General features: G+C 46.1%; 1 protein-coding gene across 1 annotated transcript; it reads left to right on the top strand.

The window, feature by feature from the left end:
• Positions 1-241: 241 nt before the first annotated feature.
• On the top strand, positions 242-8,257 carry gata5 (GATA binding protein 5). The gene is made up of 6 exons (XM_030118128.1): positions 242-782; positions 4,027-4,196; positions 6,005-6,133; positions 6,260-6,344; positions 6,490-6,617; positions 8,138-8,257. The coding sequence occupies exons 1-6, from the start codon at positions 242-244 to the stop codon at positions 8,255-8,257; spliced, it is 1,173 nt and encodes a 390-aa protein (XP_029973988.1).
• The last annotated feature ends 4,640 nt before the right edge of the window (positions 8,258-12,897 follow it).

Genomic DNA, 12,897 nt, shown 5'->3' with positions numbered 1-12,897 from the left:
CAGCAGTCATTAATCTCATTCTGATCAGTTTCATGTCCGTCAGGGAGATAGAGGAGAAATATGAGTGGCGGGTCGTTTACTGCTCAAACATACATCTTTTTTTTAATTGCAGAGAAGTAAAGTTTTCCTAATTAGAATATGAATAAAAGCGGTGGTTGGGGAGTGGCCGCTGATGCGGGTCTTCTCCGGTGTTTCTCCTCCAGGACTCCTTCCCTCCGGAGAGGCTGCGGGACTCGGTAAAATGTACCAGAGCCTGACTCTGCCCTCCAACCAGTCGCCTTACGCGCACGACTCCGGGAATTACATGCATCCGTCGGGCTCCCCGGTGTACGTGCCCCCCAGCCGGGTCCCGGCCATGCTGCCCTCGCTGCCCTACCTGCAGAGCTGCGACGCGCCGCACCAGACGCACCACGGCTGGCCGCAGGCCGCGGCGGCGGACGGCTCGGCGGCCTTCTCCAGCAGCAGCCCGCACCACCACCACCACCACCACCACCACCACGCGGCCTCGCACGGATTCTCCTACCCGCACAGCCCGCCGGGGAGCTCCGGCGGCGCGCGGGACGCCGCCTACCAGAGCCCGCTGGTGCTGGGCGGCGGCGCGCCGCGCGCGGAGCAGTACGGCGGCGCGCTGGTGCGTCCCGTCGGCGGATCCTACTCCGGCCCTTACGCGTACATGAGCCCGGAGATGGCCTCGTCCTCCTGGACCCCGGGGCCCTTCGAGAGCGGGGTGATCAGCCTGCAGGGCCGCCAGGGAGGCCTGTCCGGGAGGAGGTCCAGTCTGGGTGAGCAGATCGGAAACCCGCACATCCACCGCCCAGCGCCAGCTTAGTCACATCAGTATCGGCTTTGGTTTGGAATCAATCCTCTCATCGATCCGAAACATGTAGACTGTCAGAGGAAACATGTCTGTCAGGTTAAAGGTCCAGAGCGCAGCTGCTTCATAAATCTGGACCTTCTGAGGGGAATGAAAGGAAAAGTCCAGTCTGGATTCAAAATCTTTAAAAGCGAAATAAAGCAGACAGACTTCAGTGTAAAACCTGAACGTCATGAAATATGAGCTTCATCTTTTCTGTTTCTCTAATAATCAAAGCAGCGTTTTCAGATTTTCAGAATACTTATTATTATATTCTACTATATTATTTTTTGTGAATAAAGTTCGTGTCTTCATGTTCAGTAATGCAGGGTTTCATTCAATTCAACTGTCAGATATTTCAAAATAATATTCCAAACGTGGCTTTTTTTGCACAGAAATGTATCTCATATGATAATCTTTAATATAGATAGAGAAGAAGTGTTCAGATACTAAATTTATCTTTTTATTCCAGAATGTCAGTGTGTTGATTTTCACATTTTGAGGTGGGTTTGGTCTAATTTATTAATTGTATTTTCGTCTAAACGTAGGTGTAAGATAAGGTTTTCTTGATGGGTTAAATATTTACAGAGCCAGTTTTAGACTTTCTGCTTTGAAACGCGCTTTAATCATCCCACTTTATTTAAATCATCCCTAAAATAATTTTGACTGTAACAATCTGAATAATTTAACATGCCTGATCCTGTGATCCTAATAGAACTTGTTGGGGAAATCTAGATTATGAGGCCGCAGCAGTTTATTACCGGAGAAACAAAGTTTCATCAAGAAAGAAGAAGAAAAAACAGCTACAGATGGATTCCATCTCACACCCAGAGAGCCCACACCCCGCAGCGGCCAGGCGCCGAAACACCCGTTAAAACGCTAATTAATTAAATCAGGCGCTTCAATACACACCTGGACGGACACACACACACACACACAGACACACACACAGCCCAGAGGACCCCCCCACCCCACCCCACCCCACCCACTCGCCCCCCTTTTACTGGCTCTTACCTTTAATTTGTTTCCAGATGATAAAAGTGCTCATAAAATGATTGAATCCTGAGAATCAGAGTAAAATTCATGCTAAAATGAGGCTGTTGGATTATTTCTTAATGTTGGAAAATAACACAAAATCATCCTTGTTGACAAATTTTGAAACGATAAACATATAGACATTAAGAAGAAGCTGAATTATCGAACTCCAGCTGGAAAACTCCTGTTAATCATTAGTAACAGAGATTGATGCTCTGAGTCGCCATAATTCCGGTAGAAATGAAGTCAATGTGTAAATTCTGCTTGAACAGAATTGTGGAGATTTCCTTCTGGAAATGCTGATTTTATTTGTAATATCAGGATCTTTATGCTGGTTATTTGAATACAAACAGAGCTTTAAAACGCAGAGTACCTCCTGCAGGAAATTCACTTTATTGTTTCAGAGTTAATCATAAATCCACTGAGTTCTATTTGAAGACATTGTGCACTGCTTCAGATCAGAGCCAAAGTAGAAATAATATGTTTCTGACCCAAGAATGCCATCTTTTGATACATTGAGGAATTGAGATGTATAAATATATTTATAGGTTTTATTGCCTGCTCCACACAGGCTCCTTTAGTCCACTAGACCCATGATTTATCCTCCATTTAGAAAAAAGCATAAAACAGATATTTCTGCAGCTTCACACCTGAGGGTTTTTAACTTGACCTTCTGTTTAATGCTGCTTTTTCGTCACAATGAATATATGTATTTTATTTATAAATCAATAAAAATAGATACAGTAGTTAAGATTCAATTGATGTTTTAAAACTGTTTCATTTCCACACAAAAAAAAAAAAAACTGTCAATTTACTGTGTGTGCATCTGATAATGAAAATAACCTTCCATCTCTCAGGGTCAAATGTATTCAGTTCCTTAATGTTTAGTCAGTATTTCCAGATACATCTGAAAATTAAAAACCAAAAAAAATTAGTCTTGGTAATAAACGAAAATTTAAACCATAATCCATTTCAACACATCTGTGGCAGAGTCAGTCCAAACTGCCTTCCTTTATCTGTAGATAAAATAAGAGATGTTCTTGTTTTGGGGTCTAATTTTAACCCGAGGAAGGCTGCAAAGTAGAAATTTAACAACAAGCCTGATGTGTTAATTTACAACAACAAAAGAAAACTATTTGATAATGTTTGTCTGAATCAAATTTAAATGAAAAAAGATGATTCACACATTGATTCTAAAATAAAACAATTAAAAACAGAATAAATAAAGAACAAGAATGAAGTAAAAGCTTCAAATCAGTGTGACTAAACAAACCGAGTGGAAAATCAATCAGAAAACCAGTGGCTTGACAAACGCAAAGTGAAACCACATTAAATTAAAACAGAGGAAATATGAAATAAACCCGTAATGTGTGAATCAAGACAAACGAATAAAATAGAAACAATAAATGCGCCTTCAGGAAAAGCGGGTTTGCAGGTTCTGACAGTGGCTCTGTCTGGATTTGTTGTTTTATTTAATTTTACAGCCGTTCGGAGTTTCCCGGATCATAAACCGGATTGTTAGAGAGATCTGTGAAAAGACAGGAAAACCTCAGAGTCTGGACCGTCCGCTGCTCCTCATCCTCACCTGATCACCTGATCATCTGAGGATCTGAGGATCTCCTGGATCCCCCCTCTCTCCCCAGCTGAGGGATTTGGAATTTGGGCAATTAATGGCAGGAGTCTGTCGCGTGGGAGAAAAGCCCCCCACACCCCCTCCCCGGGGGGAAGGAGGAGGAGGAATTCCTCCGCCTGCAGTTCATCACTTTGACCCTCCCCGCCACCCCAGACTTCAAACCCTCCAGATTGATGGAGCTTCACGCATTCGCGCGGAGCGACGTGAGGCGCGTGAACAGGCAGATGATTGCGATCAGTACACACTTAAATCCTCTCCATGCATGCCTAAACCGCAGTCATTAAAGAAAAACGCGCGTCTGACAGGAGATGGAGCAGCACTGTGAAGCGCTGCGCGCCTGGAAAGCATAAACGAGCTTTTACGCGCAGCCGTCGCGGTTTTTCACACTCACGCGCTAATTGGTTTATTAATTGTGGTCCGTGTGTGTGTGTGTGTGTGTGTGTGTGTGTGTGTGTGTGTGTGTGTGTGTGTGTGTGTGTGTGTGTGTGTGTGTGTGTGTGTGTAGACATGATGGACGACCTGCCCGCGGAGGGCCGGGAGTGCGTCAACTGCGGCTCCGTGTCGACGCCGCTGTGGCGCCGCGACGGCACCGGACACTACCTGTGCAACGCGTGCGGCCTCTACCACAAGATGAACGGCATCAACCGGCCGCTCATCAAGCCGCAGAAGCGCCTGGTGAGGATTTACAAGAAATCATAAAAGTTAACGGCTGTTGATTTGGTTTTATTAGACGAGACGTGTTTACAGCTGAGCGGAATGAAAAAGAAAAATGTGGTCAAAGCACGCTGAGGTGACCAAATAAGCTCCAGGAAACGGGAACACATCAAACATCCGCCCAGGTCCAACATCAGCTCTGATTCAGTTCAATAACTGCTTTTATGGTGTCAGATTTGGACATTTCAGATTTCTGCGCACCAGCTGGCATGCTTTAAAGCTGCCAAATGTAAAGAGCTCTCACCTTTTACTTTCTGAATATATATAATGTTACTTTAAATTTAATAAGTAAAATAAAAACTACTTAGATCCATCCAAAGGTTTGTAGGGAGACGTTTCTCCCGTCCCTGGCTCCCTGCTGTAACATCAATCTGAACCCAGGAATTTAATTTCCCAGCTCCTCTTAGCTGCTGAATTAAAATTCTGCTTTATAACCTTTAAGAGAAACACTGATAATCCAAGTGTGTGAAAAATATGGCTCCAGGCCCTAAATTGGTCGCCTCAGAGTCCATCCCGGTCCTACAATATCATGAAGCATCTAACAGAAGCATCAGAGTCACATTTTATTTGCCATTTCTATTTACTGGTGTTTTCATGGTTTTTGTCACAACAGAAAACATGAAGGATGAACCATCTTTGCAATTTTAGCTGCAGAAATATTTTTTAAAGCATAACTGGAAATTTTTTTTGCAAAGTTTCAGAGTTTTTTCTCCAGCAGACGTCATTAAAAATGTTGACATTTTGAGATGCTTTTGAAATAATTTTGAATGCGTTTTTAAAAAGGAACCATAATCAGTATTTTAGTAACAAAAAACACCTCATTTATTTGAATTTCTAGTTTAGATTTTTTCAGGCAGATACCCTTAAAAGCAATCATTGTGGACTGAGTGACATTGATGCAGAGTGAATGAGTGAACGGATGAATGAGTGTGCTGCAGGTGCCTGGGAGTGATCCAGCTGCAGGATGGTTCAGCTCCTTCCTGACTGAGCGCCGGGTGGCAGCAGTATGAGAGAATCGGAGGCTGGGCTCAGCTCTCCTCTGGTGGATTGTGTTGGTTTAGTGTGTAGTGTTGTGGTCGATTTCTGATTTTGAGGTTTCGGTGCAAAATCTGTAGTTTATGTTGAAATATTCTTAAACTCTGCTGGACGAGTCACAGAAGAAGCACGAGCTTCACCGACTGCAGTGAAACTGAGAGACGAGTGAGGGTGTTTCAGCATTTCCATCAGATCAGGGAGGAGTGGACTTTGGTTCTGCAGGGAGAACACGCTGCCGCTCAGGATGCTTGTGTCGGTTCGTTTCAAGGCCTCACAGTTGTGCTTTTCCCAGGCTCTGCCTCTCCTCGCCGGCCGCCTCGTGCACACGGAGCCGTGCTCTGCTGTTTTATTTGTGCCGGGCTGACCTTGCCCTTGGTCCGAGCCGTTTTTAGACGAGGCCCTGCGGCCGAGTGGGACCGTTCTCCTCCTCACCAAACCAATATTCCCAATATTCCGTCAGAACGAGGCATGCTCGCTGTCGAGCTCGTGAATTATTAGGGATTTTCTTTTTTTTTTCCCTTCTTCTTCACGTCCTGTTCATCATTGTTGTGTGAACCGTTCATGCATCCTGCGATTCATTGGAAACGGCGAGGGAACGACTTGAATCAGGTTTCTCAAACGTTGCCTCAAGGGTAGCAGTGTGTGTCCTACTTGTGTGTTTTGGTGTGAAGCCAGCTGACGTTCCAATGTGCCCCCCCCCCCCCCCCCCCCCCCCCCCCCCCCCCCCCACACAGCAGACCACGTCCCGCCGGGCCGGCCTGTGCTGCACCAACTGCCACACCAGCACCACCACGCTGTGGAGGCGCAACGCCGAGGGCGAGCCGGTGTGCAACGCCTGCGGCCTGTACATGAAGCTGCACGGGGTGAGTCCCGGGGGGCCGGGGGGCGGGCGGGGGGGCGGCGGGGGGCAGGGCGCTCCAAGGCCGGCTCTTATCCGTGTGGGAGGGGAGCCGGCGTGGCGTTGATGCGTGCTGCTCTGCTCCCTCCAGGTGCCCCGACCTCTGGCCATGAAGAAGGAGAGCATTCAGACCAGGAAGCGCAAACCCAAGGTGCCCAAGAATAAAACCTCCACAGGTACGAGACGCTCAGCGTCTTCGGAGTCAAGAAAATACAACTCAGCTGAAGTGTTTCATTTTCAGATCGAAGGCACTGAGTTGACACTCGGGCTGCACTGGTGAAGTGACTGTGGATTAAAGTGACTGGTGATGTTTCCCAGCAGGATCCGTGACCTCTGACACGAGCTCGCCGACCTCCCTCTCCGTGTCGGAACACGCCTCCACCATCAAGAGCGAGCCGAGCCTGGCGCCGTCGCCGTACGCCGGCCAGACGGTCGCCTCTGCCACTCAGGTAGGCAGAAACGTCACGGTCCACGTTTCTTACGGAGAGAAGAAATCCGAAGAGAAGGACGTTTGAACTCTGTTTTGGTTCAGGATAAGTTGACCGAGCAGTGGTTACTAATAAAGACCGTTCCTGGAAGTGGAGCCCAGACAGATTCTGGGTTCCTGGTTCTGGTTCTGGTGTCGGCTCCCACCGTACCAGATGTTGAAGAGAGGCTCCTTCCCTGTGTTCTGGGTCCAAGACAAACAGTTTAGGGACCAGAGATCCAGAGACTGAATCACATCATGCCTCTAAAATAACAGCAGAAAAGTGGTTCGCCGGTCAGCAGAGCGGTTTACTCTGCTGACCACTGAGATAATGCTGGAAGAAACAGAGACTACGTCACCGCTCATCAAATGAGAACTCAAGGTGTTTTCATTTTGGTCATTTATTGTTTTGAAAACGATCTCCGTTCACACAGAAGCGTTCCACCTTGGGAGCAGTTTTGAAAATGTGGGTTTGTCATTTTGTCATTTACAGTTCAAGCACAGAAAACCAGAAATTAAGTGTCTCCTTCGCAAAACGTCAGTGTTTTGGTCTGTCAGGGAGATGACAGCTGGACACAGCTCCGCCTATACCGTGATCGTTGTATTGACTTCCTGTACAACGTACAGTCAATAATCCCCAATAAGGCTGAATGTATGATCACTACATGCAACCATGGACGTGTTTCCAACAGGCTGTGACTTCCTGAATGCCAGATTCGAGTACAGTTTATCTGAGAACAGGGAGAATCACTTGAACCTTTCACAAGACGTTGAGGCAGGACGGATGTGAGGAAAGAGCCGCCGGGCGGATTTCAGCCCGGAGGGGAGAGCAGGGACCTGATCTGTGTTTTTTCTTTAAAGAGGGCAAATGACTAAGCTCTAAAAAATTGAATTTAGATGAAATTTGAGGAGATGAAAACAGTCTGAGAGGGAAAAACCTGAAACAGTCTGAGTGTTTGAAAACTACATCCACAGTGAGGATATTTACTGATGGAGCAACAGGTTTTTACTGGACTTATAATGGGATGGTGAAGATTTTCCCAAAACTCCAATAAATTAGAGTCTCTAGAAGCGTAATCCTCCAGTTTCCAAGAGGCAGCGCTCCTGAGACGGAAGATTAAAAAGATCCCCGAATCAAAAGACAGCCGGAGCCGAGCCCGGCGCCCAGACCAGCTGGAGACCTGGATGTTTTCTGGTCCAGTCCAGATTTCTATTCCTCAACAAGGCAGAGCTGAGTCTGTCAGTTGAAGCAGCTCCCAGGTCTCTGGTTCTCTGGTGAAGCATGAGGGAACTCCCGGCTCCTGGCAGTTCCACGCCGCTGTCGGCTCCCACCACATATTTCAGAGTGGAAATGCTGCTGTCTCCGGGCGCCGTGGAAAGTTTCATCCAGCGCAACAGAAAACCGTTTTACATGATTCATGATGTGAATTTGAGGGGAATTCTGTCTTTTGGTTCCTGCTCAATTATTGATTTTTTGAAAATGTTTTTTTTTCGCCCCCGCAGGCGGCCTCCCGGTTAGACGGCGCAGGATCGGGACACGTGGACATTAAATACGAGGATTATCCCTTTACCCCGACCTCCATGTCCCCACAGAACTCCTGGTGCGCTCTGTCCCAGGCGTGAGCCGGGGGACCGCCGGACCGCCGGGGCCCGGCGCCGTGGAACTGAACGGGAACGGAGCGGCCCTGCTCCGGAGGACCAAACCCGAACCGGGACAGAACTCAGACCCGAGCTCCCAGACTGACCTCAACGGGACAACAAACACTACCTGTTTCTGGAAGAAACCTGCTTTTTGGGCAAAGACAGTCATGACGAGCGCGGAGGTCCGGGAGCTGCAGCCCCGTCATGGCCGCCGCCTCGCTGCCTGCTCTGGACCTCTCCAGAACCCTTTCCTCTTGTTGTTGTCACCGCTGAAGGAAAAGATCCTCTTTATGGCTGCTGAACACGTCTCATTACCGCCGTGTAGATCATTAACCTTTACAGGCGCATTATTTATGTTGAGATAAGGACAGTTTAAAAGTCATTGTTGGTCGTAACAGCAGACACTCGTAACGCGCCGCTCTCCTTCGCCCGTCGCAGCCTCAGCTGAGACGCCGGGATTATTCCAGATTCATTTTTACAAGTTGCAGCAGACAGAAGTTCATTCAGTCACGACTACATATCAGACGTTTACCACTTTACTGCTTCGACATTTTAATGAAAGTGCAATGACTCAGTGACTCAAAGCTCCACGGAAAGTGTGAAATTATGAGCATAATCTTATTTTATTATCTGTATTTTTGACCTCATGTAAGGGAATTTTAAAGTGCCTGTGTTTCCTCTGTGATTTCCTGTGGGATCTGTTCAGGTCAATAAATGGATTCTCATGTTATGTTCTTATCCAGGCCTGTTTGTTTGTGTTCTGTGAATCTCTGACGCTCATGTAGATGTGAAACCCCGTTTACACACCAACATTTTCAAGTGAAAACCGGAAACTTTGTTTGCATTTTGGGTGTTGGTTGGGAAGACGACGGCGGTCAGACACTGAAGATGCAGCTTTTTGAAAACGCTCCCCCTCTGTCTCCATGGAAACGGAGTAAAATGTTAGAAGAACCTTCTTCTGCACGTAGTACAATCACAGTACAAGAACATCATTTTCAGCGTTTCTGCTATAAACATTCGCACTTTTCAACCCCAGACTTTTCTGAAGCAAGTACAGAAAAACGATGTGTTTTCACTTGAAAACGTCACTAAAACGGGGTCCAGGACAGCATTTCAGACTTCTGCTCCAGCTTTGGCTTGATGGTTGGAGTTGTTGGTGTCCATCAGCTTCCAGTTGACTCTAATCTCTCCCATCTTATTTCAATTCAACCAACAGGCAGAGCAGATTGTCACGTGCTAGTTTCACACACAGTTTGGGTGAAATTCACTTTTTGGGATAGAGTCTGATTCAAAGAATTCTGAGTCTGAATGTCAGTTTTGGTTTAGTGAAGTTTATAAGACTGGAACTGGTTTAAAGATACAGTTTAGATGGTGAATCGATTCAACTCCTGTTGTGCTTTTTCCACTAATCCAGCAGTTCCTGAAGAGCTCCACAAAGTTCATATTTGTCAATAGTTTAATATCTTGTTTGATCCATCATCAGGATGATGTTTTGCCTATAATTAAATGTTATTAAAAGATTGAAGTACAATGAGAAATCCTATCAAAGTGCAACTAATACTGTAACATTACATAAACAGGGAAGCATTTCTGAGAGATAAGAGCCTGTTTGTCAGTTTTTCTTGTGGGTTTTTTTTTTTTTTTTTTTTTTTTTTTTTTTGCAGCTTGCTTGTGAAAAAAGGAAATAATTGATGGGACTGACACCATGTTTTATTACACTGATGGCTATATTCCATTCAGAATTGTCCAAAATGATCAGGTGTTGCACATCTAATTCAGATTATTATTGGATTTGCACACCAGGTCCATTAAAAAAACGTAGTTTTAATTTGTATTCATGTCATGAATATTCCGTTTCATCCTGTTTTAGGACGCTTCACGTCTCTCGGCCTCCTGAATTGATTTGTGCCGTGGCTCCAGCTCGCTCAGGTCACGGAGCCTGGCTGTCGGGGTCTGAGCGGTCCAGACTGCAGGCGGTGTGTGCATGTGTGTGCACGCTGGGTGTGTTCTCCCCGTGTCGACCAAAGGTTGCGTTCCAGCTCGGCTTTATGACGGCTGGCTTTAAACAGGCTGCGCCGCCGAGGGAAATCCTGGCCCGTCAGCAGAAAGAGTCCGGCTTTACTGCCGCCGCGGCGCCACGCCGGCACCGGCGCCCAGCGGCCGGCTTTATGGCCGCTGCCGTCTCACCTGTTGCTGGGAGCGGTGAAGCCAGGCCGGCGTCCAGAAGTGACGGCAGGAGGCTCAGAGAGGAGCTTCAGACACCAGTCTGAAATACTGACTCCAGCATCCCTCACGTTTTAACATTCAGAACTGAGGTTCAGGCGATACGCACTATTCAGAGATCCAATCAGATTCAGACGATCTGAAACACACAGGGGAAAATCAAGACGGAGTCAAGTGGATTGTCGTCTCTTTGAGTCAGTCTTTTTTCCTGTAGTGTTTATTTTTTCTGTTTGGCGATTTCCCTCTCTTTGGTGACAGTTTGTGTTCATTTGTTTCAGTATTGTTCATCGTTCCTCTATTTGTGGTTGTTTTTCTTATTTTACATTGTTTTACAGTCTTCCTTTGTCCAGTTTGTGTCTGTTGACTGTTTCTGCTCTGTGGGCTCACTTTGTGTCATTGCTATTATTTTGTTCGTGTTTTTGGTCCTTTTGTGTTTCAGGTCATTTCATGAAAAACATTTTTTTGGTCTTGTTTATCTGTGACTGCGAGGCCATTTTGTGTCTGAGGTTGCTTTAACATCTTGTGGTTCTGTCGTCTGTTTTCAGGCACATTGTGAATCTCTTCTGATCCGTTTGTGGACGTTTTCTCTCTGTTTGGCTCAGCATCATCAGCATCAGATCAGTATCTTTAAAGTAGCTTAAATTATTTATCATTATAAATGGTGAATGGACTACACTTATATCACGCTTTTTCATCTTTACACTGCATTATCACATTCACCCATTCACACACCGGTGGAGGCAGCTGCCATGCAAGGCGCTCAGTCCATCCACCGGGGGCAATTCAGGGTTCAGTGTCTTGCGCAAGGACACTTCAATATGCAGTCAGGGGGAGATGGGAATCGAACTAACAACATCCCGATTGTCAGACTCTCCCCACTGATCCACAGCCGCTCCATTATATTTGTCTTTTTATATCTAGTTTAGACATTTTTTCTTCCATAGAAGCTCCCATCCAGGTCGTGTTGGTCTAAAGAGTTTCCGGTTGTCACCACGCAGTGATTCATCATTTCATTCACTCAGGTTAAAGGTGTGTTGCTCCTGATTGGCTGGAGTATTTACTATTACAGTGTCAATATTTTATTTGCTCTGTTTTCCTGCGTTGTTTCTCCGATCCTTCCTGTGACGTCGTCCAGAGACTGAAGTGACTCATTACAGTCAGAAATGCGGCTGAATGCATCTCAAAGGTGAACATTTGAAGCATTTACACTGAAATGCTCCATGAGTGAGCTGAGAGTCTGTAATCTGTAAAGTCAACACTCCCTGGGCTCACACAGTGTCTAAACAAACGAGCCCACAGTGCTGCCTTTCTTCCACAGCTCCTCCGCTCGCTCCATTGTTAGAGGCTACATTTACACTCAATTGTGTGTGAATTGAGGGGGCCTCACTCCAGCTGTGTGAAACCTGTGGAGTGTGACGGGGCAACGCTTCAGGACCTGCTCTTTACCTGGCTTTCTGTTTCTGATCATCACATTTCATACCGTTTTTATGCTGTTGGTGGACTCATCCACTCATCAGCTTTACATGCTGCAGCCCAGGTGAGGAAACAGGGCGACACGCTGTTCCACAGCGCCGAGGCTCTTTCATTCCCACATCTGTCATTTTCTTCAAAGCAAACTGTTAGTGTGTAAATAATACAGGATCCATTAGTTTCTTCACGCAGCCAGACAGGATTGTGCTGACGGACACTTTTCTTCTACAGTTTATTCTCTCTGCCACTCTGTGATTTTACTGCCGCAGAGCTTCAGTAATTTACTGCTGCGGGGTTGAGGGAGCGAATCCATTCATTCTCCCAGCTGTTGGCGTGACGGAGAAACCTTGGGTTTGATTTAGGACTGCGGGCATCAAGGCTGCAGTCAGATTGGTGTCAAGGTCACAGTGAGTGGAAGTGATGTGTTGGATTGACTCACCTCGGTCCTTCCATGTGAAGGTTCCCTCCTCCGCCGGGGTTTCAGTGGCGTTTTGTCCCGGAGGATCACTCAGCAGCATTTTGAAACAGGAATCAGTTGAGAGTGTGATCTGGCAGTAAACTCTTCGTCTTGCTCATTAGCTGCTGAACAGCAGCTCCCAGTTGATCCTCTCAAAGAAAACCCTCCAGATAGATTCCATATTTAGATCCATCACCAGCTGTGTAAAAACTATTTTAGGAGTCAGACATCACTGTAAAAACTCCAGGAACAACTGAAACGTTTGAAAAATATCAGGATTATTTGATTATTTGTGATATTTGTGAGCTCCAGGTTTCATTTTAAATGAAAATATAAGACTGGTCACAGGGTTTAATGATTTCCTGTAAATAAAAAAAATCTATTCTTCTCGCAAAATAACTAGCTTTTTTATTGAGTCAATTCTGGTGAGAAAGAAAACAGAAAAGTACACAGTGGGTCTGAAAGGAAAAGA

The sequence above is a fragment of the Salarias fasciatus genome, chromosome 20, assembly GCF_902148845.1.
Source record: "Salarias fasciatus chromosome 20, fSalaFa1.1, whole genome shotgun sequence".
NCBI classification, from domain to species: domain Eukaryota; kingdom Metazoa; phylum Chordata; class Actinopteri; order Blenniiformes; family Blenniidae; genus Salarias; species Salarias fasciatus.
The sequence above is the reverse complement of the archived record's forward strand: the minus strand, read 5'-3'. Positions and strand labels throughout refer to the sequence as shown.

Bases quoted from the DNA above. Each gene is read 5' to 3' on its own strand.
- gata5 (XM_030118128.1), top strand. From the start codon at position 242: ATGTACCAGAGCCTGACTCTGCCCTCCAACCAGTCGCCTTACGCGCAC. The intron at 783-4,026 runs GTGAGCAGATCG...GTGTGTGTGTAG, and splicing joins CGGGAGGAGGTCCAGTCTGG to ACATGATGGACGACCTGCCC. The intron at 4,197-6,004 runs GTGAGGATTTAC...CCCCCCACACAG, and splicing joins TCAAGCCGCAGAAGCGCCTG to CAGACCACGTCCCGCCGGGC.